This window comes from Nansenia antarctica (genome assembly GCF_963989245.1).
Source record: "Nansenia antarctica genome assembly, chromosome: 4".
NCBI lineage: Eukaryota > Metazoa > Chordata > Actinopteri > Argentiniformes > Microstomatidae > Nansenia > Nansenia antarctica.
The window spans coordinates 27,903,548-27,928,751 of NC_137689.1; the positions used below are offsets into that span (position 1 = coordinate 27,903,548).

The 25,204-nt window shown below is 45.7% G+C and overlaps 1 protein-coding gene across 1 annotated transcript in view; it reads left to right on the forward strand.

Moving 5' to 3' along the window:
• The window catches only part of brwd3 (bromodomain and WD repeat domain containing 3), a gene marked incomplete at its 3' end in the record, with an annotated part of 45,129 nt that overhangs the window by 17,851 nt on the left and 2,074 nt on the right, over positions 1–25,204 (forward strand). Inside the window, exons 19-39 of the mRNA XM_080529918.1 lie at positions 205–409; positions 555–651; positions 858–1,046; positions 1,995–2,056; positions 2,789–3,002; positions 3,468–3,584; positions 3,975–4,082; positions 4,361–4,485; positions 5,004–5,086; positions 5,676–5,787; positions 6,558–6,619; positions 7,315–7,470; positions 7,861–7,981; positions 8,236–8,361; positions 12,298–12,373; positions 13,036–13,089; positions 15,949–16,092; positions 17,160–17,312; positions 17,870–18,042; positions 19,031–19,119; positions 19,864–20,010. Coding sequence (XP_080386044.1) covers positions 205–409; positions 555–651; positions 858–1,046; positions 1,995–2,056; positions 2,789–3,002; positions 3,468–3,584; positions 3,975–4,082; positions 4,361–4,485; positions 5,004–5,086; positions 5,676–5,787; positions 6,558–6,619; positions 7,315–7,470; positions 7,861–7,981; positions 8,236–8,361; positions 12,298–12,373; positions 13,036–13,089; positions 15,949–16,092; positions 17,160–17,312; positions 17,870–18,042; positions 19,031–19,119; positions 19,864–20,010 — 2,613 coding nt within the window. The remainder of the gene's footprint in view (positions 1–204; positions 410–554; positions 652–857; positions 1,047–1,994; positions 2,057–2,788; positions 3,003–3,467; positions 3,585–3,974; positions 4,083–4,360; positions 4,486–5,003; positions 5,087–5,675; positions 5,788–6,557; positions 6,620–7,314; positions 7,471–7,860; positions 7,982–8,235; positions 8,362–12,297; positions 12,374–13,035; positions 13,090–15,948; positions 16,093–17,159; positions 17,313–17,869; positions 18,043–19,030; positions 19,120–19,863; positions 20,011–25,204) is intronic.

Here is a 25,204-nt window from a genome sequence, read left to right on the forward strand (position 1 = left end):
ATAGCGCTTTTCTAGACACTCAAAGACTCTTTCCAAACTGGAAAGATCGAGTAGTAATAATATAAAGAAACAAAAGGCAAATAGAAGAAAGTATAGGGGTTAATGAAGGTAGTGCTGGGGACACAGTACTCTGTGCTTCAGAGTCTCTGTGTCTGATGACGTGTCTGTGTGCAGGCGGGGAGGCAGTGGAGGGGGAGGGGGCAGAGGAGGAGGAGGGGGCGGCGGCGGCGGTGGAGGGGGAGGAGGAGGCTGTGTCGCCTGCCAACCCGGGTCCCCGGCGCAGCGGGCAGGTGGAGGGGGTGAGGCAGATGCACCACAACGCCCCCCGCAGCCAGATGGCCACGGAGAGAGACCTGCTGGCATGGAGCCGCCGCGTGGTGGTCAACGAGGTCCAACACGGGGTCTTCAGGTGAGGGGGGTGGGGGGGGGTCTTCAGGTGAGGGGGGTGTCTTCAGGTGAGGGGGGGGGGGGTCTTCAGGTGAGGGGAGGGTCTTTTGGCTCTAGCACTGTCGCAACGATGACTGACTGTGTGTGTGTGTGTGTGTCCCACCCAGGGTGTCTGAGGAGAGCCGCCGGGCCAAAGGGGAGGTGGAGTGTTCTCTGTACCACACGGAGCGCCGGAGGAAGCCGCCGCTGGCCAACCCTGCCAGGGTGAGAGACCCCTCCTCCTGAGCACCCCTCCATCCCTGCCCCCCCCCCCCCCCCCCTCTTCATTGTCTGTTCCTCTAGTTCTGTCGTTTTCTTTCCTGTTGTTCAACCGTTGTCTTTTGGGTTCCCCGTCCCTCCCTCTCTCTCTCTCTCCCCCCCTCCCTCCCTTCCCTCCTCCCCTCCCCCCCCCCCCCACCCACCCCACCCAGACAGAGCAGCAGGCTCCGGTCATGCGCTCCCTGAGGAGGACCCAGAGGAAGAGGCAGCAGCAGCGTCATGCCTACCAGACCCGCTCAGCTCAGGAGCGCCGCCCACTGGACCGCGGGAGGAGGGCGGGGGGCCGGCACAGCCCCGACAGCCAGGCCGACTCGGACAGCACAGGGGAGGTGTGTGTGTGTGTGGTTTTTGTGTGTGTGTGTGTGTGTTTTGTGTATGTGTGTGTGTGGGTTTTTTTGCCGGCCGGCGAAAGGGACAGACTAACGGGCCTCTATGCAAACCCATGTAGAATTCCAAACGGGTTAAAATGTAGTTGGGGGTTAGGATCCATTTGCTGGCGTCATCGTGTGTGTGTGTGTGTGTGTGTGTGTGTGTGTGTGTGTGTGGATCTTATTTCAGAGGGTGTCATTTCCATATTCAGGCCTGCCGCAACGCTGTACAAGCACTCTACTGTAAAGCCTAGCATGTTCAGTCTGTGTAGTGACGATTCAGAAGTGTTCTCTAATATTTCATCAAACACCCCTGATGTTGTAATTGTCAATGAAAATCACAGAGAGGTGCTCATTCTAGAAGTTGGCTGCACCTTTGACCATAGCCTAGAGGAAGCCTTTTCAACCAAGATATTGAAATACCAACAGCTGGAGCAGGCCATATCACAACTGGGTTACAGATGTATATATTATATTATATTTGGCAGCCTGGGCCATGTTCATAAGCTTGTTCTCAGAGGCCTTCAAATGACTGGCCTATCTAAGAGAAGGGCCAAACAGTTAGTAAAGTATTGCTCAGAATCTGCTATTATTGGTAGCCGCTCAATATAGACAAGGCGGTGCTTCTTGTACCCATGAGCTGGATACTGTCTGTTGTACAGTATTGATACTGTATCTGTCAATCCACTGGTATCATCATTTAGTGTGAATAACCTCAGCATAACTGGTTGAATGTGCAGCATAACTGGTTGAATAACATCCTGTGTGTAGCATCACTGGTTGTTGGCTCAGCACTACTGTAACTGTCTGTTTTCATAATGTCAAAATGCACTGATAGTATGTCCTTTAGATATTGTACATGTATGTGGACATTAATACAGCATTTAAAATGTGTGTGTGTGTGTGTGTGTGTGTTCCCAGGCAGAGGCCAGTGACGCCTCCTCTGACGGAGAGGCGGAGTGGAAGAGTGACAGCAGCCCCAGGTGAGAGTCTGATGACCAGAATCATCATCATCATGTTTTACTGCCACACAATCAACTGGTCAATTGTTGGAATTTTGTATTTTTATGCTCTAGACACAGGGTCAGCCATAGTCGGCGCCCCTGGAGCAATTAGGGGGTTAAGTGCCTTGCTCAAGGGCACAGGCAGCTCCCTCCTGAGTGCGGGCATCGAACCAACGACATTCTGATCGCTAGCCGGGCCTCTCTAACCGCTAGGCTAACCGACGCCCCCGGTGATAGAAATAAAGATTCACGATATGGTTATCTTTGATCCAGAACTGCAGTGGGTGGGCCAATGACCGCATTCATGGTCCTGAAGAGTGTTTTTGGGGTTGTGTGAACCCAGTGGCGATGGTCAGACTCACTCCTCCAGGTCAGACACCCCCACCTACCTGCCATGTTGAGGCGCTAGCTCTCCGGTAGCGCCGCTGGCTAACGTCGGGTGTCTGCGGAGACAGTCACAAGTTTTGGTGACTCCAGAGGTCGCAAGAATTCCTGGACTCGGACAGAACAACGTTGAACTGTCTGCAACAGTTTGCAACTGCGCCTAGCGCATAAAATACCAAATTCCAACAATCGACGAGTGACGAGTCAATTGGCATGACGACAAAACAATTAGAATTATTATGTAACGTGACCCGACGCTCCATGTGACCAGAAAATGCAAACGTTCCACATCACCTTTCTCCCTCCCTCCCTCCCTCCCTCCCTCAGCGAGTCCTCCAGCGACTACTCGGATTGGACGGCCGACGCGGGCATCAACCTCCAGCCCCCCAAGCGCACCAGCAGACGGCACGTGCGGCCCCCGGCCCCCAGCAGCTCGGAGGAGGACGAGGACGAGGCGGGGGGGCAGGAGGAGGAGGAGGCGGTCCGCAGGAGACAGGCGGAGAGGAAGAAGAAAAAGAAGCCCAAGCAGACCAAACAGAAGGTGAGCTCACAGACACGGGCGGATGAACGTTTTTGAAAATAGACATGGGTCATTGAAAGTGCTTGAATTCCCCTCTCTCTCTCTCTCTCTCTCTAAAAGTCTCTGTATTGCTTAACTTTACACATATTTCACAATATATTGTTTTGATGTGCTGTGGTAGAGAAGGCAAGAGACCGTCTAGTGTTTACACATTCAAGCCTCTCTTTTTAATTGTTGTCTGTGAGTGGATAGTTCCTATTATATAAATTCTCATCTAGATCTGTCTATGCCGTGTTGGGTCCTTGAATTTGAGGGAATTTAGTCTTGAAAGTCCTTGAAAGGTGCTTGAATGTGATGTTTCAGAAGGTGTGGGAACCCTGTGAATGTCTGAATACTGAGTTAGTCGATGCACACCTATGAGGTCCGTTGCTTCTGTGTGTGTTTGTGATGACGACGTCATATTGACACTGTGTGTTTCTGGTGCAGAAACCCAGCTCCTCTCTGGCGCTGGCCGGGGGGGACGCGGAGGAGTGGCTGCCCCCTTCCTGGATCATGGAGACCATCCCCCACCGCTCACCGTTCGTACCCCAGATGGGCGACGAGGTAAGGAACTCCCCCCACCCCCCCCCCAGTGAGAAACCCAGGAAACCTTCTTCCTCTTCAACCATGGAGGTCCCCCCCCCCGTACCTTGTTGAATACAAGAGTGCAACAAAGACTTTGTCCTGTTAGATACGAGACATGGAGAGGTGGTGTGCTGATCCTCTCCTCTCCTCCTCCCTCTCCTCTCCTCTCCTCTCGTCTCCCTCCCCTCTCCCTCTCATCTCCTCTCATCTCCTCTCATCTCCTCTCATCTCCTCTCATCTCCTCTCATCTCCTCTCATCTCCTCTTCTCCCTCTCCCTCTCCCTCTCCCTCTCCTCTCCTCTTCTCTCCCTCTCCTCTCCTCCTCCTCCTCTCCCTCTCCCTCTCTTCTCCTCTTCCTCTTCTCTCCAGCTCATCTACTTCAGGCAGGGTCACCAGGCGTACGTCAGGGCGGTGCGCAGGGCCAAGGCGTACAGCATCAACCCTCAGAAACAGCCCTGGAACAAGCTCAACCTCAGGGTAACGCACCTCCTCCTGCTCTCCCTGCTACTGCTGCCTTCCTCTCTCCCATGTCTCTTCTCTGTCGTCAGGCTTTCAAAAAAAGAATTGGTCTATTATTATTTTATTTGTTTATTATCATTTTTTACATTAGTCATTTAACAGACGCTCTTATCCAGAGCGACTTCATAAGTCAGTCAGTCGATTATTATGTATTTGTATAGCACTTTGTTTGACCAAGATAATTTGGCTTAAAGTGGTGTGTTCGCACGTGTGTGTGTGTTGGTGTGTTCATTCAGGACCAGGAGTCAGTGAAGGTGGTTGGTATTAAGTATGAGGTGGGCCCCCCCACCCTCTGCTGCCTCAAGCTGGCCTTCCTAGACCCCATCTCAGGAAAAATGACCAGCGACTCCTTCTCCCTAAAGTAAGTCTCCTCACTCCTATCTCCGGGGTCCCGGGGGTCTTCAGAAGTGAACTGAGACTCTCCCTCCATACCAACAGTGTTTGTGTCGTCATACATTTAGTTTATTTTCTCCCTGGTTCTTTCAATAACCATGGGAATAGTGCAATGTTCCCTGCAATATAACATTCTTGTGTTAGGGTTCATATACTGTATATAAGTTACTAGTTCATATGTTTCTAAGTTTATAAAAGTACACAGTTACATGGTAACTCCCCCTGTCTATACACCCCCCTGTGAATAGGCCATATAGTGTATAGTATATAAGTTTACATAATAGATACATTCTTAGATGTCTACCGATCACTTATCCCCCTATTTACATCCCCCCTATTTATGTCTATTTATGTCTCATTCTTGTTTTTATTATCTTAGGACTGTTTGATTGTTAGCACCTAGGGCTTGCATTTACATTTCGTTGTACCTGTTACAATGACAATAAAGATCATTCATTCATTCATTCATTCATTCGTTCATCTCAGGTACCACGACATGCCCGACGTCATCGACTTCCTGGTGCTCCAGCAGTTTTACAACGAAGCGAAAGAACGCAACTGGCGCGCAGGTAACGTGTTCCTCCCAACGTCTTCTACCCTTCACTGTGTCTGGCTAACATGCGTCTTCTACCCTTCACTGTGTCTGGCTAACGTGCGTCTTCTACCCTTCACTGTGTCTGGCTAACGTGCGTCTTCTACCCTTCACTGTGTCTGGCTAACGTGCGTCTTCTACCCTTCACTGTGTCTGGCTAACATGCGTCTTCTACCCTTCACTGTGTCTGGCTAACGTGCGTCTTCTACCCTTCACTGTGTCTGGCTAACGTGCGTCTTCTACCCTTCACTGTGTCTGGCTAACATGCGTCTTCTACCCTTCACTGTGTCTGGCTAACGTGCGTCTTCTACCCTTCACTGTGTCTGGCTAACATGCGTCTTCTACCCTTCACTGTGTCTGGCTAACGTGCGTCTTCTACCCTTCACTGTGTCTGGCTAACGTGCGTCTTCTACCCTTCACTGTGTCTGGCTAACGTGCGTCTTCTACCCTTCACTGTGTCTGCCACTCTGGTTCCGCTCTCACTGCACGGAGCTGTCCGTACCGTGTGGTCTGTCGGTCTGCGTGGACCCAACTAAAGTGTTGTCCGTCCGTGTGGTCGTCTTCAGGTATGCGTTTCCGCAGCATCATCGATGACGCCTGGTGGTTCGGCTCGGTGGAGGACCAGCAGCCTCTGCAGCCAGATTACCCAGACAGCCTGTTCCAGTGTTACGCCGTGCGGTGAGACAGTCGTCATGCACACATTACGTTACACCCATTTATTTATTTCGATTTTTTTGGGGGGGGGTTAATCCGGTTAATTTTCGTATCTGCGCTTAGTGTATATTATCATCATAGCATGGTAGCCTATGTATATCAGGCCATAATTAGGTGACTGGTACCTTACAGGCCCGTGGTCCTAGGGTACTTCATAATATCATAGCTTAGTATATCATGGGTTCAACTTGGCCCATATTAGGTGAGTGGTCTACCCCCCTGTCTGTAGGTCTATCCCCTATCTGCCAATCTACAACCTGTCTGTAGGTCTACCCCGTGTCTGTCAATCTCACCCCATTTATGGTTATGGGGGCATATCTGTAGGAACACGCCCCATTGCTGCTTGCGGTTATATTCTTTATTGTCCTACAAAGACACCTAGATTTAGATTTAGTAATCTAAAAAGTATAATATGAGATGATGTATAGATATGATAGATTTGATATGATCACTTTTCAAAAAATGCCGGTCGAGAGAGCACGCTGGCGTTGCTTGTTCGCCGCTTCTCCGCCCGAAATCTAGGTGTAATTGCAGTATACAGAGTAGATTGGCCTACAAAGACATTTAGATTTACCGGTAGTCATCTAAAAATGTATTAGACCCCTATACTTTCTTTTATCTATTTTTTGGTTTCTTTTTATTTTACTACTCGAATCTTTTCAGTTTGTAAAGCGTCTTTGAGTGTCTAGAAAAGCGCTATATAAGTCTAATGTATTATTATAAACCAAAACCAGGTGGGATAACGGAGAGAGGGAGAAGATGAGTCCCTGGGACATGGACCTGATTCCTGACCAAGGTGAGCCCCCCCCCCTCTTTTCCTTTACCTGCTCCTCCTCTTCCTTACTTTACTTACTTACTTTTATTTATTTGTATAGCACTTATTAAGACAGCAGTCACAAAGTGCTTCACAGTACATTTGGTAGAATATTGCATAACACAGCAAGTAATTCAGCCAGCGTAATTCATAAAAATGTAAACAAGCAATAAAACAAATTATAAAATTAACGAATGATAAAATGATAAAATCAATAGAAATATCAGAAGTAAAAAGAGAAAACAACAAAAATGCCATCCTATACAAGTGGGTTTTTTAAAAGGTTTTTTAAAAAGTGGTAAATACCCAGCTAACCTGACAGTGAGGGGGAGGCGATTCCGATTTCTTCCCCCCATCTCAGCACCCCCCCCCCCTCCCCATCTACACTGGTACCAGCCTCCTGGGCTCCTCACACAGGCAGGCAGGCAGGCGTCATCTAACTCTAGGTTGGCAGATCGGCGGTTCGAACCCCGGCTGGCCACGTGTGGAAGTTTCCTCGGGGCAAGACACTGAACCCCCAAATTGCTCCCAGTGAGCGGGGCCGGCGCCTTGCTTGGTAGCTTGCCGCCATCGGTGTGTCCATACACACAAGACTCGAAATAAAGGCTAAAGCATAAAGCCAGCCCTCTCCCCCTCCCCCCTTCAACTGATGTTCCTTCCCCCCCCCCCCCCCCTAGCCGTGCTCCCAGAGGAGGTGGGGGAGGGCGTGGCGGTGACGGAGGAGGAGGTGAAGGCGCTGCTCTACAGCCCCCAGGAGGGGGAGTGGGGGGCGCACACGCGGGACGAGGACTGTGAGAGGGTGGTCCGAGGCATCGACGAGCTGCTCACGCTGGGTAAGGGTCCCGCCAGGACAACGAGACGACACACACACACACACGAGACGACACACAGACACACACGCACACACACGCGCACACACACATGAGACGACACACACGTGCACACACAGACACGCACACAATTTTGGGGGGGGAATTTTCTCGCTTCTCGCACGCCCCTAGCGTGTTGTGTCTTTGGTGCTTTTGAATGATTTTAGGAAATTACAGACTTGTGTTGTGGACCTGAAACAGCTTTTTTAGGAATGATGCATAGAACTGATGAGATGGTAAAAACGATTGGGGAAAGTGACGTCTGTGTCTGTGTCTGTCTGTGTCTCTGTGTCTGTGTCTCTCTGTGTGTCTGTGTGTGTCTGTGTGTGTGTGTGTGTGTGTATGTGTGTGTAGACCTGGTCAAAGCGTTTGCGTCGCCCGTGGACCTGCGTGACTACCCCTTGTACTGTACGGTGGTGGCGTACCTCACTGACCTCAGCACCATCCGCAAGCGCCTGGAGAACCGCTTCTACAGGTGGGTGGTCCCTCTGTAGCCCGGTCGGGGGGAGCGGGGGGGCGCTAACCTCTTTTCTCATTTAATCTATATATGTTTATTTTTCCTTTGTATATCACATGGTTACAGTTGAGTGTGTGAGTGTGTGAGTGTGTGAGTGTGTGTGTGTGTGTGTGTGTGTGAGAGAGAGTGTGTGAGTGTGTTCTTTCAGTCAGTTTAAAGTGTCTTGGCACAGTGCTCACCCCCCCCCCCCCTCCTCCCCCCCCTGCTGACAGGCGGATCTCGGCCCTGATGTGGGAGGTGCGCTACATCGAACACAACGCCCGCACCTTCAACGAGCCCCAGAGCCCCATCGTGGCGGCCGCCAAGGGCGTGACCGACGTGCTGCTCCACTTTATCGGGTAAATGAACAGCCGCTGCTGCTCCAAACACAAGAGTCTGGTCCTCGCAGAATTCCCATACGTTTGGGAAACTTTTCCGCTAAGTTCCCGTAGGCTTTTCCATATAAAATGATCCGAAACTTTCCCAATCTTGACGGGAATTTCACAACTCTAGTCCTGAAACGCCATATCCACCGTTTTCAACTCCTTTCTTTTTTCTTTTCTTTTTTTATAAAAAGATTTTTTTTTTTTTTTAAAGTATTTTTTCCTGAGTGGGGGCAGTCCCACTCATATTTTTCATTTTATTGGACAGATATAGTGAAGACAGACATGAAAGTCAGGAGAAGGGAGAGAGGGCATGTCAGCAGGGCACGGATTCAAACCCATGCCGACATGGGCGTAATGTACTGTAGACCGTGGTGCTAGACCACTGGACCACCCCAGGCCACACTAAAATGATTTCTGTCATGACGACCCCCCAAAAAATATATAACGTTACGGCGCATTTGAAAGGGCAGTCGCTGTGCTCGGTTATTTTCTAACATGTATTTTTGAAAGACACATTGCGTTATGTTGTGGTTCTGCCTCCGACCAGACCGTTTCCCACGAAACTCTTGATGAACGAACAGCGGGATATATTGTACTTCGTTCGTGAATTCATGAAAGGGAACCGAGTCATTTGATTGGACGAGAGTGCGTTCCATGAGTGCTAGGGGTGTAACGGATCACCTAACTCACGGATCGGATCGTGTCACGGTTTTTGAGTCACGGATCGGATCATTTTTCGGATCAACACAAAACATAAAAATAAAAATAAAAAGCTTTTTCCTCGAATTCTGTAAAAACACCACTTTTACTGTGTAAAACCCAACAACATTCAAGATGTCAAAACTGGTATATATATATATGTGTGTGTGTGTATATATATCTGGGTAAATAGCCTATATATATCAGCGGTAAATAGCCTGCCTAGCGGCAGGGTTGCCAGATGGGATTGACAATTTACAGCCTAACCAGTCTATTACCGCTAAACCCAGTAGCCCATTCGGCGATAACCCGGCCCATCTGGCAACCCTGCGTAGCGGGCCACCATAATAATAATAATAATAACTTTTATTTGTATAGGCTAGCGCTTTTAACCTGCAAACGTTGCAGCTCAAAGTGCACCATAGCAAGCGAGAGGTAAACATGGCAAGACAAAGTAAGCTTAACAATTACTTCATGAAACCAAGCTACAATGAGTCTGAGGAGAAGTCTGACTCTAAAGAGATGGAGGCGTAGTGGCTCCTCCAGCCAAAAAGTCTCGAGGGTTCCGAGTTGAATGGAAAGAAAATTTCCCCTGGCTGCGTTTAGATGGGGAAGAAAAAATGTTCTGCTCACCGTGCAAAAAATCAGGGAGGAATAACGGATTCACGAGAGGAGCAACGAATATGAGAATGTTGCACTTTTCAATAAAATGTTATAAATCTAGACATTGTGGTATTTCTTTATATACGTATTCCAGCCTGCCTATCAATCGTTTCTCAATAAACAGTTACAGTATGTTCTCCTCATTGTCATACTCCCGAGTCCGATTAAGTATGATTTATACAACAGTTAGTTCCGACCAAGTAATTTGATTGGACAAGAGGCATTCCATGAGTTACGATATATAGTATAACAGCACTGGGACTTTTAACTATATGTATCACTCCGCCGCACAGGTGTTCTATTAAATGACCGTTAATTAGACTACATTACGATACAAAGTATGCTAGTTTGTGTTCTGGCCTGATTTGGCCTAAGTCATTACTAAATGTAGGCATTTAGTAGTTACTAAACCCCTAGTAGTTACTAGCTAGTTTCAAACTAGTTGTTTTAACCCTAATGTCGGTTGCACCACGCCAATCGTTTGTCAATCTTAGCTAGTAAATACTTAGTAATGCGCAAGTTGTTACTAAAAAGACATTGTCACATAAAACGTAGAAGAAGAACATTACAGCCAATCAGCGAGCAAAGCAAAACCCTCCGTTTTTAAATCCTCAATTTTGGCCGCCATTGGCTAAAAGCTGTAATTTGGCTCTACAAGTGTTAATGTCATTTTATGAAGTTTTAATATGTTTTCAGGCGAGAAAGTAAAGTAACCATATATATTCACAAAATGTGTCCAGTTTATCAAAATAACCCGTTTATGTATCTGATCTGACGTTATTTTTCCCACTTCTGTGGAAAACTTCGCTTCCCGTTGCGGAACTATTTTTTCTTGACGGAGCCAAAATAAATGATTAAATAAACAAACAAATCATAATCTGTTGTCACTTATTACTGTTAACTAATAAATTGCGCTGTAGAACTGTTGTATAAAAGCAATATCACACTCGAGGTTGTGTGTTATACTGAATATCAGCACGGCTGTGATTGTCTTCGGTACTCGGCCTGCGGCCTCGTACCTATGACCGAATCACAGCCGTGCTGATATTCAGTATAACACACTCCCTCTCGTGTGATATTGCTTAATTGACAGGCAGCTAAACTAAATGCCTTCCCAACCAGCGAGACCTGGTTATAGAAATGACGTTGTTTTATTGATAAAAAAGGGTAAAACTGGAAAGAGAAAATAGAAAACTCACATTAATCCCAAACAATTTAACATACTTCAGTTAACGTAATGTGGAGTCCGTTCATTGATCGATGCAGTCTGTTCAGTTCCCAGTGTGGCGCGCGTTCAGCGCTGGACATAGCGCGCATGCGAATCATGAAAGCCTTTATTATTTATTATTATATAGCTCGCATCTAATCGTATCGGATGAGAAATAGACATTAAACGGCATATATAGGCTACACAACAGTAATCACCGCGACAAACAGCTATATTATATTTTAATATGATGACCGGAATATCTCACGTTTGTCCGGTAAATTGAAATCTTCCCGGACACGTTGACCGGCGCCAACGGAAACCCTGATATATATACAGTATATATATATATATATATATATATATATATACATACATAACATATTCTACACTCAAACATTAGGCTACATATTAAACAGAAACACACATTCAACTTAAATGATGCAGTAGGAGAGAGGGAGGAGGCACCTGGTTGCAGCAGTGAATCACTGGGCTCTTTAAAGCAGACAAATAAACATGTTTTATGCCACTTTTAACTAAATAATAAAGTGAAACCTTACTTTAAACATGGTATGAAAAAATTGGCTACATTATCAGAAGTTGTCAAGCTGCCTTTTTCGTGCCTCCCGTCAACACACCAGGGTGATGTCGCGGCAAATGTGTGGCCATGCTCGTACGACTTTCTCGTTGCACAACGCTTAAACACCGTAACTTTTTTATCGACCACACTTTCAATGACACTGTCCGTCATTGTTATAATTGACAGAGAAGCCAAAGTGCTCCCATACATGGGATTTAAATGACGAGGGAGGCATTTCGAGTTCTTCTCTGTCGCCAACATTAGCAGCACTCGCCATGATACACTTGGGCTGCGTTCGTAAATTTGCTCTGAGAGCGCCGGAGAGCACACTGGGTCCGTCATAAAGGGACCAAGTAATTTGATTTGACAAGAGGCGTTCCATGAATGCTGATCAGATTCCAGAGCGAATTTACGAACGCAGCCTTGTTGTTCTGGATTTTTTTTTTCATTATCAACCTATCATTGCGCTTTAGAGTAAAACAAAGCACGCAACTGTCGTGTCTATCTTTTCATGGCAACTCTACATTGTGATTTACAAGGGATATCAACTAATATTAAGTAATATTATTACTTGGTTACATTTTGCAATTGATCTGCGGTACACATGCGTGCCGAACCGTGGGGGGCGATCCGTACGGATCACGGATTATCCGTAATCCGTTACACCCCATATGAGTGCTGGACGAACGCGGTGACGGTGAAAGTGTTGACTGTAGAACTGACCCTCGGTGTCTGTCTGTCTGTCTGTCTGTCCGTCCAGGGACCAGAGCTGCACGGACATCTTAGATCTGTACCACAAGGTGAAGACAGAGGGCAGCAGCGGAGGAGAGGACGAGGTGAGTCCATCAGAAGCCGGGAACTCTGGGAAGGGTCCGCCGCTTGTGCGAAGGTCACCGGAACAGCTTGACGATCTAACGATCATCATCATAACCATAACCAGGAATTATTTAACACTAGAACAGCCGTGCCTTTTTCACCTACTATAAGAGTTGCCACAGTCTTTCCAATGGTATGCTGCTATTTACACACAACGACCACTAGTTTGGCCATCTTGTAAATTAGCCTGCCTCCTACACAGAAAAACTGGAAAATATCTTTATAAATATCTTTAGCTTATCCTGATGTGATTTTGAAAATATATGGATACCAGGTGATAGAACACACATCTAGAAAAAGTAATGAAAGGAGGGTCCTGAAATTTGATCGAGTGCAAAGATATTTAAAAAAAATACTCACAGGGTCAAATGATCCCACCCACGGCTGTTCTAGTGTTAATGACCCCACCCATGGCTGTTCTAGTGTTAATGACCCCTCCCATGGCTGTTCTAGTGTTAATGACCCCACCCATGGCTGTTCTAGTGTTAATGACCCCGCCCATGGCTGTTCTAGTGTTAATGACCCCACCTACGGTCGTATTGTGAGTTGTGAGCTCCACCATGTGTAGTACTGAGTGTGTGTGTGTGTGTGTGTGTGTGTGTGTGTGTGTGTGTGTGTGCAGACAGCCGAGGTGGACGTAGACTCCGACACCCCAGGGACCTCCACTGGACAACGGGTCAGTCAAGTTTATATTTATATATATATACCACCTGATGTAATAATAACTTGTATTTGTATTGCACTTTTCCTGCAAACGTTGCAGCTCAAAGTGCTCCGATCATTATATACACCGCGTTCCAAATGATTATGCAAATGTTATTTTTCTCTGATTTTCCTAAATAGTCGATGCAAATGAAATCAGTATAATTTTCAAGTCATCAACCGTTAGAGTATAATTCAAATTTTATTGAACAAACCTCCCAATGATAACAGTAAAAAAATAATAATATTAAAAACTCAAAATGCACTGTTCCAAATGATTATGCACAACAGAGTTTCAAAACATTTTATAGGTTGTAAAGAACTAAAAATGGTAATTTGATGAATTTGCAGCATTACGGCCAAGCTCCACCATGGCCATCGAGCGTTGCGTCAAATGTGCGTTGCGTCCGGAATTGGGATCAAATGCATTGTAATCAATGAAAGGTGCTCCACTTGCTGCGTTGCGTCAGCGTTGCGTTGCGTCTGATGGCTGCGTCAAAAGTAAACATTCAAAAAAGTTTGATTTTTGACGGTGGACGCAGACGTCACAATGAGACCAATTGTATATTTACAATTGTAGTTGTTGGTTATAATTGTATAGCCTATTGGTTGTTTTCTGGTGTTTTATTGTTTTGCTCTGTTTGTAGTGCACTTGATATTATGATAAATATATTATAACTTTTTTATCAGCTGTTAAATCACCACAGCGGTTAATAGAGATAATGCCAGATTGAAAATGCTTGTAGCCAACTACTCAGCTATTGCGAATTGCTATTCACGCGAGTCTGCTGTCAATCACCACAGGTGCTTGAAAGCTTGTTGCAGGAATGGACGACGAACGGCTGATCTGTTGATATGTAACTAGATTTATGGTTAAGGATAGGGTTAGATTTAAGGTTAGGGCAAGGTTTAGGATTAGTGGTTAGTTAGTTGAAATGTTGTTGACAGTTAGTTGAACATCTACTGAACTAGCAACTATCTATTTGGGAATATGTAGATAAAATATTACCATGATTGGAAAATGTTCTGTATGATGTTGTTATTGTTGTGGACATATTGCAGTCAAGGGTGAAATTATTCCTGTATACAAAAAATGACAGTGGAGCTAGAGTAGAACGTTGACGGTGACGCAAAGCAGTAGGTGGAGCTTGGACAACGGGAAGTTGACGCAACGCCGATGGCGAGTTGACGCAACGCAGCAGGTGGAGCTTGGCCGTTAGGAGGTCATATTTACTGAAATCAAAAGCTATTTCAAACAAAAACATCTTAACAGGCCAAGTTACATGTTAACATAGGACCCCTTCTTTGATATCACCTTCACAATTCTTGCATCCATTGAACTTGTGAGTTTTTGGAGAGTTTCTGCTTGAATTTCTTTGCAGGATGTCAGAATAGCCTCCCAGAGCTGCTGTTTTGATGTGAACTGCCTCCCACCCTCATAGATATTTTGCTTGAGGATGCTCCAAAGGTTCTCAATAGGGTTGAGGTCAGGGGAAGATGGGGGCTACACCATGAGTTTCTCTCCTTTTATGCCTATAGCAGCCAATGACACAGAGGTATTCTTTGCAGCATAAGATGGTGCATTGTCATGCATGAAGATGATTGCTGCTGATTTTGCTACGGAAGGCACGGTTCTTCTTTTTGTACCACGGAAGAAAGTGGTCAGTCAGAAACTCTACATACTTTGCCGAGGTCATTTTCACACATTCAGGGACCTTAAAAGGGCCTACCAGCTCTCTCCCCATGATTACGGCCCAAAACATGACTCCGCCACCTCCTTGCTGACGTAGCAGCCTTGTTGGGACATGGTGGCCATCCACCAACCATCCACTACTCCATCCATCTGGACCATCCAGGGTTGCACGGCACTCATCAGTAAACAAGACTGTTTGGAAATTAGTCTTCATGTATTTCTGAGCCCACTGCAACCGTTTCTGGTTGTGAGCATTGGTTAGGGGTGACCGAATAGTACAACTGCAAACCTCTGGAGGATCCTACACCTTGAGGTTCGCGGGACTCCAGAGGCACCAGTGGCTTCAAATACCTGTTTGCTGCTTTGTAATGGCATTTTAGCGGCTGCTCTCCTAATGCAATGAATTTGTCTGGCAGAAACCTTCCTCTTTACGCCTTTATCTGCACGAACCCGTCTGTGCTCTGATTCAGCCACAAATCTCTTCACAGTACGATGATCACGCTTAAGTTTTCGTGAAATATCTAATGTTTTCATACCTTGTTCAAGGTATTGCACTATTTGACGCTTTTCGGCAGCAGAGAGATCCTTTTTCTTTCCCATATTGCTTGAAACCTGCGGCCTGCTTAATAATGTGGAACGTCCTCCTTAAGTAGTTTTCCTTTGATTGGGCTCACCTGGCAAACTAATAATCACAGGTGTCTGAGATTGATTTCAATGATCCAAAGAGCCCTGAGACACAATACCATCCATGAGTTTAATTGAAAAACAAAAAATGTAATGTTTGACACTTAAATGCAATTTGCATAATAATTTGGAACGCAGTGTAATCATCATTTAATTTAAAGGCAATATTTGTGCAGGGTCAGTCATTGTATGGATAGCGGTGTCAGTGAATGTGAATGTGAGTGGGTTAGGGTGAGCGGGCGTGCGTCACGTTTCTCTAGGCCGGTCCCTCCCTACTTGCCCCTTTAAAGCCTTTGCCCAAACACTGTCCAGTTTCTTTTTTTTGGGGGGGGGGGTCACAGATACTTTTCTCAGCTCCATAAGTACAGTATTACACAATACAACATGTGTGCTCGCACTTACCAGTCATCCACAAATTATGACTTTGTGATCTGTTCCCCCCTCTCTCTGTGTTAGCGGGCCCACCCCAGTCCTAAGAAGCGTGGTGTGGTTCTGGATGTGCGGGCGTGGCAGGGGACGTGCAGGGAGCTGCTGCGGAGGATGATGAGCAGCGCAGACTCAGAGCCGTTCAGGCAGCCCGTGGACCTCTTCACTTACCCGGTAAGAACGCAACTGACCGTCTCCTCGTTCCACCATGTCGAAAGAAACACACTTCCGTCTCAGTGGCCCGTCTCCCCGGGAGGGAGCAGGGTTCCCACGGGTCCTTGAAACCCTTGAAAGTTTGTGAATTTGAGAAGAAGAAAAAAAATCAAGGTCTTAAAAGTTTTTGAAAATAGACATGGGTCATTGAAAGTGCTTGAATTCCCCCCTCTCTCTCTCTCTAAAATATATATATATATATTAAAAAATGCAAAAACTAGTAAATAAGTCTCTGTATTGCTTAACTTTACACATATTTCACGATATATTGTTTTTCTGTGCTGTGGTAGAGAAGGCAAGAGACCATCTAGTGTTCACACATTCAAGCCTCTCTTTTTAATTGTTGCCTGTGAGCGGATAGTTCCTATTATATAAATTGTCATCTAGATCTGTCTCAAACTATGCCATGTTGGGTCCTAGAATTTGAGGGAATTGAGTCTTGAAAGTCCTTGAAGGGTGTTTGAATGTGATGTTTCAGAAGGTGTGGGAACCCTGCTTTCTCTCAGAGAGGAGAGTCTCTGATGTTTAGATCGTGTTGGATGTGTTGTTAGAACAGCCCCCCCCGCGTACAGCCTCCACCGCTCCCCAGAGCACACTTCTCCTCTTTCCTTTGATCCTGTCGTAGTTTTATATCAAACATACTGAGAATTGAAGTCTGTATCTCTACATTCTGGGAAATCGTAGCTAACAATTCAGTCTGCCTGGGGACAGTGCCAGTGACTTGTTGAGCAATAACTCTCTGTGTCTCACTTACTAAAGTCTAGCGTTTCCTGTCACCACATTTGTTTGCCGAGATTAAATCCACTACAATCTCTTTTTTGTCGGGGGGGCCCCAGCACTGGTAGATCGAGTGAAAGGGTTGTGCGTGTCTTATTTCTGGGCGGTCTAGTCTCTCTCACATTAGCCAATCAACAGGTCTCTCTCTCGCTCTCGCTCTCGCTCTCTCTCTCTCTCTCTCGCTCTCTCTTGCTCTCTCTCTTGCTCTCTCTCTCTCGCTCTCTCTCTCTCTCCTCCCCCTCCTCCACCAGGACTACCGGGACATCATCGACACTCCAATGGACCTGGGCACCGTGTCGGAGACGCTGGCCGTCGGGAACTACGAGAACGCCATGGAGTTCGCCAAAGACGTCCGCCTCATCTTCAGCAACTCCAAGGCGTACACGCCCAACAAGAAGTCCCAGGTGAGGAGAGAGAGAGGTCATAGCGATCCCCCCCCCACACGCATCGTTCATAATCCTAATATGACTTGGGGAATATGGAAATACACTTCTAGTGGTCTAGCACCATGGCCTGAGGTGGTCCAGTGGTCAGGTACCATGGCCTGGGGTGGTCCAGTGGTCTCGCACCATGGCCTGGGGTGGTTCAGTGGTCTAGCACCATGGCCTGGGGTGGTCTAGTGTTCTAGCACCACGGCCTGTGGCTTTTAAAAAGAAGGGGGAAAAAATTGCATTAAAAAAATAATTAATACACACAATAACCATAATCCATCATAGAGAGTAGGTGCAAGGAAGACAAGAAACCCAGAGGGGCTTCTGGAGCGTCTCCCTGGGTCATAGAACGTGATTACAGTTAATGTCCAAATAAATCAAAGGAAAATATTAAAATGACTGAACAAAATAAAGACATCAATAAAGAAGTGTAATAAAGGAAAGAGAAGAGGGAAAAATGAAATAATAATAAGAATAAACAATACACTACAATAAATACAAAAACGAGTCAACGTGTTGTGTTTCTACAGATCTACAGCATGACGCTGAGCCTCTCGGCCTTCTTCGAGAGGCAGATCATCCCCATCATCTCCAACTACAAGTCGGCCGTCCAGAGCCAGCGGAGGTCCCGGCAGAGGCTCAGCACCAGGAAGAGGCTGCACAGCGGAGGCAGCTCCCCGCCCCCCAGCCCCCGCACCTCCAGGTCTCTCTCTCTTTCAAGGTCTTAAAAGTTTTGAGAAATAGACATGGGTCATTGAAAGTGCTTGAATTCCCCTCTCTCTCTCTAAAAAAAAAGATATATATATATGTTACGGTACATGTGGGAATAGGGTACATGTGGGAAAACTAGGGTTAGTTTTAGGTGCTACGTCAATTTGGTACATGCTGGCATGTCTAACCCTATCCCTATCCCTATCCCTATCCCTATCCCTATCCCTATCCCTATCCCTATCCCTATCCCTATCCCTATCCCTATCCCTATCCCTATCCCTATCCCTATCCCTATCCCTATCCCTATCCCTATCCCTATCCCTATCCCTATCCCTAGCACCCTAACCCTAACCCTAGTTTTCCCACATGTACCGTGTTCCCACATGTACCGTAACATATATATATATATATTCAAAAATGTTTTACTTAGCTCGTCAACTAGTAAATAAGTCTCTGTATTGCTTAACTTTACACATATTTCGCAATATATTGTTTTGCTGTGCTGTGGTAGAGAAGGCAAGAGACCATCTAGTGTTCAATCCTCTACATTCAAAAGCCTCTCTTTTTAATTGTTGTCTGAGCGGATAGTTCCTATTATATAAATTCTCATCTAGATCTGTCTCAAACTATGCCGTGTTGGGTCCTTGAATTTGAGGGAATTGAGTCTTGAAAATCCTTGAAAGGTGCTTGAATTGGATGTTTCACCCACTTTTTTATTTTGGGTTGATGTTGTTCTTTATTCGTCTAGGGAAAAACTCCACTGAGACCAAAGTTATTGTTTTTACGATTTTAATTCAATACAAAACCAAACAAACTCTGATATAGACGTGTACAGTACGATAACATTTACACCCCGATCTAACTTCACCGTGCACTTATCAGTCTTATCTAACCCAGTCTGTCTCCCGTCGAAACGGGCTGTGTACCTGGACATCATGTCCTCACGGCTGGGGTTCTAAACTGTGTTCTTGTGTCTCTAGCCCTAAAGGGAAGCACAAGACAGGGAAGAAATCCAAACCAAAAAACTCCCAGACCTCATCCAAAAGCCGGTCTCGCAGGAAATCTCAAGGTGCGTGCGTGTGTGTGTGTGTGTGTGTGTGTGTGTGTGTGTGTGTGCACCTTGCTGAGGTGGTGGTTGTTGAGGTGTGTGTGTGTGTGTGTGTGTGTGTGTGTGTGTGTGTGTGTGTGTGTGTGTGTGTGTGCGTGCGCGCTGAGGTGGTGGTTGTTGAGGGGTGTGTGTGTGGGTGTGTGTGTGTGTGTGTGTGGGTGCTGAGGTGGTGGTTGTTGTGGGTGTGGGTGTGGTTGGGGGTGCTGAGGTGGTGGTTGTTGTGGGTGTGGGTGTGTGTGGTTGTTGTGGGTGTGGGTGTGTGCTGAGGTGGTGGTTGTTGAGGTGTGGGTGTGTGTGCTGAGGTGGTGGTTGTTGAGGTGTGGGTGTGTGCTGAGGTGGTGGTTGTTGAGGTGTGGGTGTGTGTGCTGCGGTGGTGGTTGTTGAGGTGTGGGTGTGTGTGCTGAGGTGGTGGTTGTTGAGGTGTGTGTGTGTGTGTGCTGAGGTGGTGGTTGTTGAGGTGTGGGTGTGTGCTGAGGTGGTGGTTGTTGAGGTGTGTGTGTGTGTGTGTGTGTGTGTGTGTGTGTGTGTGTGTGTGTGTATGTGTGTGTTGAGGTGGTGGTTGTTGAGGTGTGTGTGTTGAGGTGGTGTGTGTTGACCAGCCCTGCTGTGGTTGTGTGGTGTGTGTGTGGAGGTGGTGTGTGTGTGTGTGTGGAGGTGGTGTGTGTGTGTGTGTGTGTGTTGACCAGCCCTCTGTGTGTCCAGCAGCAGAGCGGGGCAGCAATGTGGTGGTGGATGAGGACAGCCAGCCCTCCTCGTCCAGCTCAGGGAGAACCGAGGCTCCAGGCCGGCAGAGGAGCAGCTCAGGGCCCAACCGGGTCACCCGCAGCCGGACCACGCCCGTCAAGAACCCAGGTACCCCCCACAATCTAGCCACTGTGTGACTCTTAGAATGGTGAGTCTAGCCACTGTGCTTAGAGAGGTGTCTGGCTCTCTGCTGACCAGTGATTTATTCAAGTCTTACCTGAACAGACATTCCTCTTTTTCTTTGACTTTTTTTCTTTTTTTTACTGATCTGATGACTACCTGGGATTCGTGTAAAAAAACAAAAAACTATCCTGTGCTAGACCGTTCCTCCATGACACCAGGTGCGGTAAATAGATCAGCTACACTTATTCAGTCTTTTCTGGCCGATAATGGGGTTTCTGATGTGTGGCGTTCCCTCCACCCGACAAAGAGAGAATACTCATTCTTCTCGCATGTTCACCATACATACTCACTAATTCCCTGGACCCGTTCTTCAGTGGTACTAGCTTTAGCAATCCCAGATCTCCCCCAAATTAAAAGACATTGGCGCTTTAATTCGACCCTACTGACCAAAGGGGACTTTGATGAATTCATGAAGGAGCAAATAACCCTTTTCTTTAGCATCAATACATCTCCTGAAACCTCCAGTCTTATGGTTTGGGACACGTTTAAGGCATACATCAGAGGTCAGATAATCTCTTATTCAGCAAATATGAGGAAGACAGCCCAAAGAGAACGTTCTGATTTATCAGATCTCTGAGGACAGAGAGAGACGGGAGGAGCCCATCACACAAGAGGAGAGCCTCAGCAATCTCCTCCTTACAATCTGGGAAGTCTTCTGGGCCTGATGGATACTACAAAACATTCTCCCCACTGATTTCGCCCCAACCCAGTACAGTGTTAACAGACTCATTCAAACAAGGTTAACTTCCACCCTCCTTCAATGAAGCGTGCATTCCCCTCATCCCTAAGAAGGGTAAAGACCCGGCGGATTGCGCCTCCTACAGGCCTGTCTCCCTCATATGTTACAATTAACCTCGTCCATTAAAATGACAATCCTCCCCAAATTTCTTTATCCTTTCCAATGCATACCGGTATTCATTCCCAAATCCTTTTTCGATTCACTAAACTCGATCATTTCATTCTACATATGGAAGGGCAAGCATCCGAGGCTAAATAAAGTGCAACTTCAGAAACCCAAGAGCGAGGGAGGTATGGCCCTACCCAATTTTCTATACTATTACTGGGCAGCCAACATACGCTGTGTCACATTCTGGTCACACTACCACGGTCGTGAGGATCCTCCACCTTGGGTGGAGCTAAGCTCCTCCAATGCTCTCGCATCTGTCGCATCACTTCTCGGCTCACCGCTTCCCCCTCCCCCCTAAAGGTAAAATTGATAACCCAGTAGTCTGGCATACGTTGAGAGTGTGGGCCCAATTTAGAAAGTACTTTGCCTTTCAGGGCTTCTTCCTCTCAAGTCCTATACTTTCCAACCGGGTAGCTTGGTAGGCTACCACTAGCTAGCCTTTAGCTTATCACCTCTGCTCTACCACTGACGTTAGCCAGCTAGCTAAATACACTTGTCATGCAATATTGAATTCATGAATGCGAGCAAACACTCAATGGCTATCGCATTACATTAGTCATTTAGCTGACGCTTCGCCAGAACTCACACTAACGCATTTGCATGGAGAGCAGGAGACCATGGAAGGGCTGAGCCCAGCAGGACTTATAATAAAACAATAGGAAGTTAGCTGTAACCCTCCTCTATAGAAACATAGTTAGTGTAACCCTCCTCTATAGAAACATAGTTAGTGTAACCCTCCTCTATAGAAACATAGTTAGTGCTCTGGTTCTCAGCACAGCTACGCAGACTACAGCTGGACGAGCAGCGTAGTGACAGTCAGCTAGCGGCAGCAGCGAGCTAACCCTGCTAGCTAACTCACTAGCATGTCCTGACAGCAGACAGCTTCACTCTCAAGGCTTTTGAGTAGCATGATTTAAATGTAGCCGCCGCGCCGGTGTAGGTACCGGATTTTCCCACTTTTCCGGTTCCGGCCATAGGTAGCGCTATGATTCGCTATGATTCGCGATGCCTACACCGGCCGCAAGACAGCGTGGCGTGCGTCAACAGGAAGTAGGTTTGTTATGAAAAAAAAAAGAGAGAATCGATAATGGCATTCGTCGCCAACAAATTTCGTTATCGATTATTATCGATTTAATCGATTCGTTGTTGCAGCCCTAATGGGACACAATATTCGGTCAGTGTTTCCTCTATATGCATTGATTCGTGGCGGGCCGCCACAAATACATTTTCTCCGCCACTAATTGATTCAGTCCACTTTATGACCGGAGAACAGAAAAAAGCAGATTGAAGCTAGTTTAGGCCGCTGTCAGACCTACATTTCGTTCCGATTTAGGGTGTAGTAAGTTACAATATGTTACAATTAACCTCGTCGGCGATGCGCTTGCAAAACAGTTTGGATTTCAGGAAATCCCTCTCCTTTCTCTCTCTTCGCCCAGCGCCCGGCCCTTTAATCCCGTAAGCGTATCCTAATCGAAAATGCAACATCATCAGCGACGACTGTGGGTTATTGCATTTACCGCTGTTTTCTGGTTCATGTTCTTATACCAGTGTTCAGTATAGAGTATTTTAAATGAACATTCGTTATGTAGTCTCCGATGTTCATGGTCAACTAAATCAGCCTATTTTGTGAAATGATGTTCCCTCTAATGGGTTAACCGAGCAGCCTCGCACCTAACGCTGGCTTCCAACTATTCGTAGCATAAACGTTGGTAAATGTCATAAACAACACAGTATTGGCAGGGGAAAAGAAAGGGAGTCAGATTTTTATTGACAACGGATTTACATGCTGGAAAAACATGCAGCTAAAATTCTGGGAACATTTGGACAATAAGAGACACAAGGTGTGGTCGCATGGTCTAATTACAGGGCAATATGCGCGGGGAAAACATAATCTATAGCCTCTAAAATCACCACGAACAGAACGACGGAGGTACAGGTAAACAGGGCTCATGTCGCTGTCATCAAAGGTAAGAGTTGGTTTTCTTTAACTCAGCTGATGCATTACCTTGCTGTCGGTTGTTTACCGAATGCTCCGTATGTCTTACTTGTGTAAACAGTTAATGGGTCAATGACGTGACGTGCATATTTTTGTGTCATGTATATTATTTCCATTTAAAAATAGATTAATCAATTCAAGTCATATATGATTTTATTCTATACAACATGGTTAGTTTGAATGTATTGTCAGTACATTCTAATAATATGGATTACTTTGTGTTTTAGCATCTCAAACCCCCCCCAAAAAAGTCAGGTGGCGCAACCGTCTCAACAAAGGAACAGATTAAGAACACTGTTAAAAGTGGTATTTTAATAATAATATATTCAATATAAAATACTGTGGCATGATTTTATGTTTGAAACCTTTCAAATAAACACACATTTACAAATAACAATAGTTTTAAAGCTATTGAGATAATTGAGGAACTTTTGTCCCATAAAAAAAAATCCTCAAATGTCAGGGTGGCACAACCGTAAACATGGGACTTTTATTTTGAAATCAAGAGACTATTGCATCAGCCAAATGTTTCATCATCCAGAGGACCCTGTCTGACATCTGTGGCTGAGTGAAAAGATTTGTAGAGCGCTCTCAAATATTGATAAAAATAGATAGTTTCACCTCAGAGGTAGGAGGGTATATTTTCCATGTCAGGTGGTACAACCAATGTAAAACTAGGAAAATGTTATTTTATCATAAAACTACTATTCTGTTTTAAAATGATTTGTATGATATTGCTAGCATAGGTCAAAGCTAATGCAGGTGTCCAAGTAGAAGCCTGTTTAATTTGAAATCAGTGGCAAAAGTCAGGTGGTGCAACCGGTATGTCAGTTGGCGCAACCACAATTAATGCCACTATATGGAATAAATAATGTTATATAAAGCTCCAAGATGCTCTAAAATGTGTATTTGTGTCTACTTAAATATATATTAACACTTTTAAACATTTCACGATTATGATGTCTTTAATTTTAATCATTTTAGATGCCACTATCAGTGAAGGAAAAAGCAGGCCAAAAACAATTATTATTATTTATTTATTTTGTCTAATAGATATAGATAGATATAGATAATAGATACATGACAAAGATTTCACTTAATAAATAAATAATAGGAAAATATAAATACTTTTACAAATAATTGGTTGCGCCACCTGACAGTTTTTGAGCAATTAAGTTAGAAATACAGTTAAAAAAAGTATTTAAACAAATTAACAAATGCGGCATGTTTAAGCACATTGTCACATACAAAAAATAAATATATATGTATTTTTAACAAAGTAAAAAAAAAAAAAACTTTTTAGAAGCCTTATTCGTCATTGACCCTAATGAGTAACGTTAGCCCGTTTTGTGCGTGTACTCTCATATAGGCCTACTTCGTATTGATGAGCTGATGATCTTTCTCTGTGTGTGTGTGTGTGTGTGTGTGTGTGTGTGACTGTCAGTTTATATAAGTTTATATTCTATGGATGTTGTTCAGTGCTGTATGTGCGTTCCCGGTTCCATGAGCTGATTATCTCTTGTGTACTTCATATTCGATGAGCTGATGATCTTTCTGTGTTTGTGTGTGTGTCTTAGCCTGTCAGTCACATGTAGGCTATACGTTCAGTGGTGTATGCGCGTTCCGCATGTTCTGCAGCTATAGGGTATCTTGGTATTTGATCACCTTCTATATAAAATCACCTGTTCGGCTTTAATGGCTTAACCACTATTTTATTTTTATTTGTTTTATATCTTGCCACCCTCTAGTTTTCGGTGAAATTACGTCTTTGTTTTGAGCACCAGTGTGCGTTTCATGCGTGTGCACGTGGAAAAAATTCCGCGCACGCTTCGCGGGCGAAAATGGACAACTCCGCCACTATGTGAAAAATCCTGGAGGAAACACTGCATCACTATGCGCACGTCACAGTCTAATCCAATTTAAAGTAGTGCACAGAGCCCATATATCCAAGGCCAAATTATCTCTTATGTACCCAGAGGTGGATCCCCGTTGTGACAGATGTAAAATGGAGGATGCAACCCTCATCCACATGTTCTGGACATGCCCCAGCTTAGAGAAATACTGGAGAGAGGTGTTTGGTACGTTGTCCCAGGTTACAAGGGCAGAGTTAGAGCCTAACCCTTTGGTTGCCCTTTTTGGTACCGCTGGGGAGGACTATGCACTCTTCACCCCTATCCAACGGCGTACTCTGGCGTTTGCCTCTCTTTTGGCTAGAA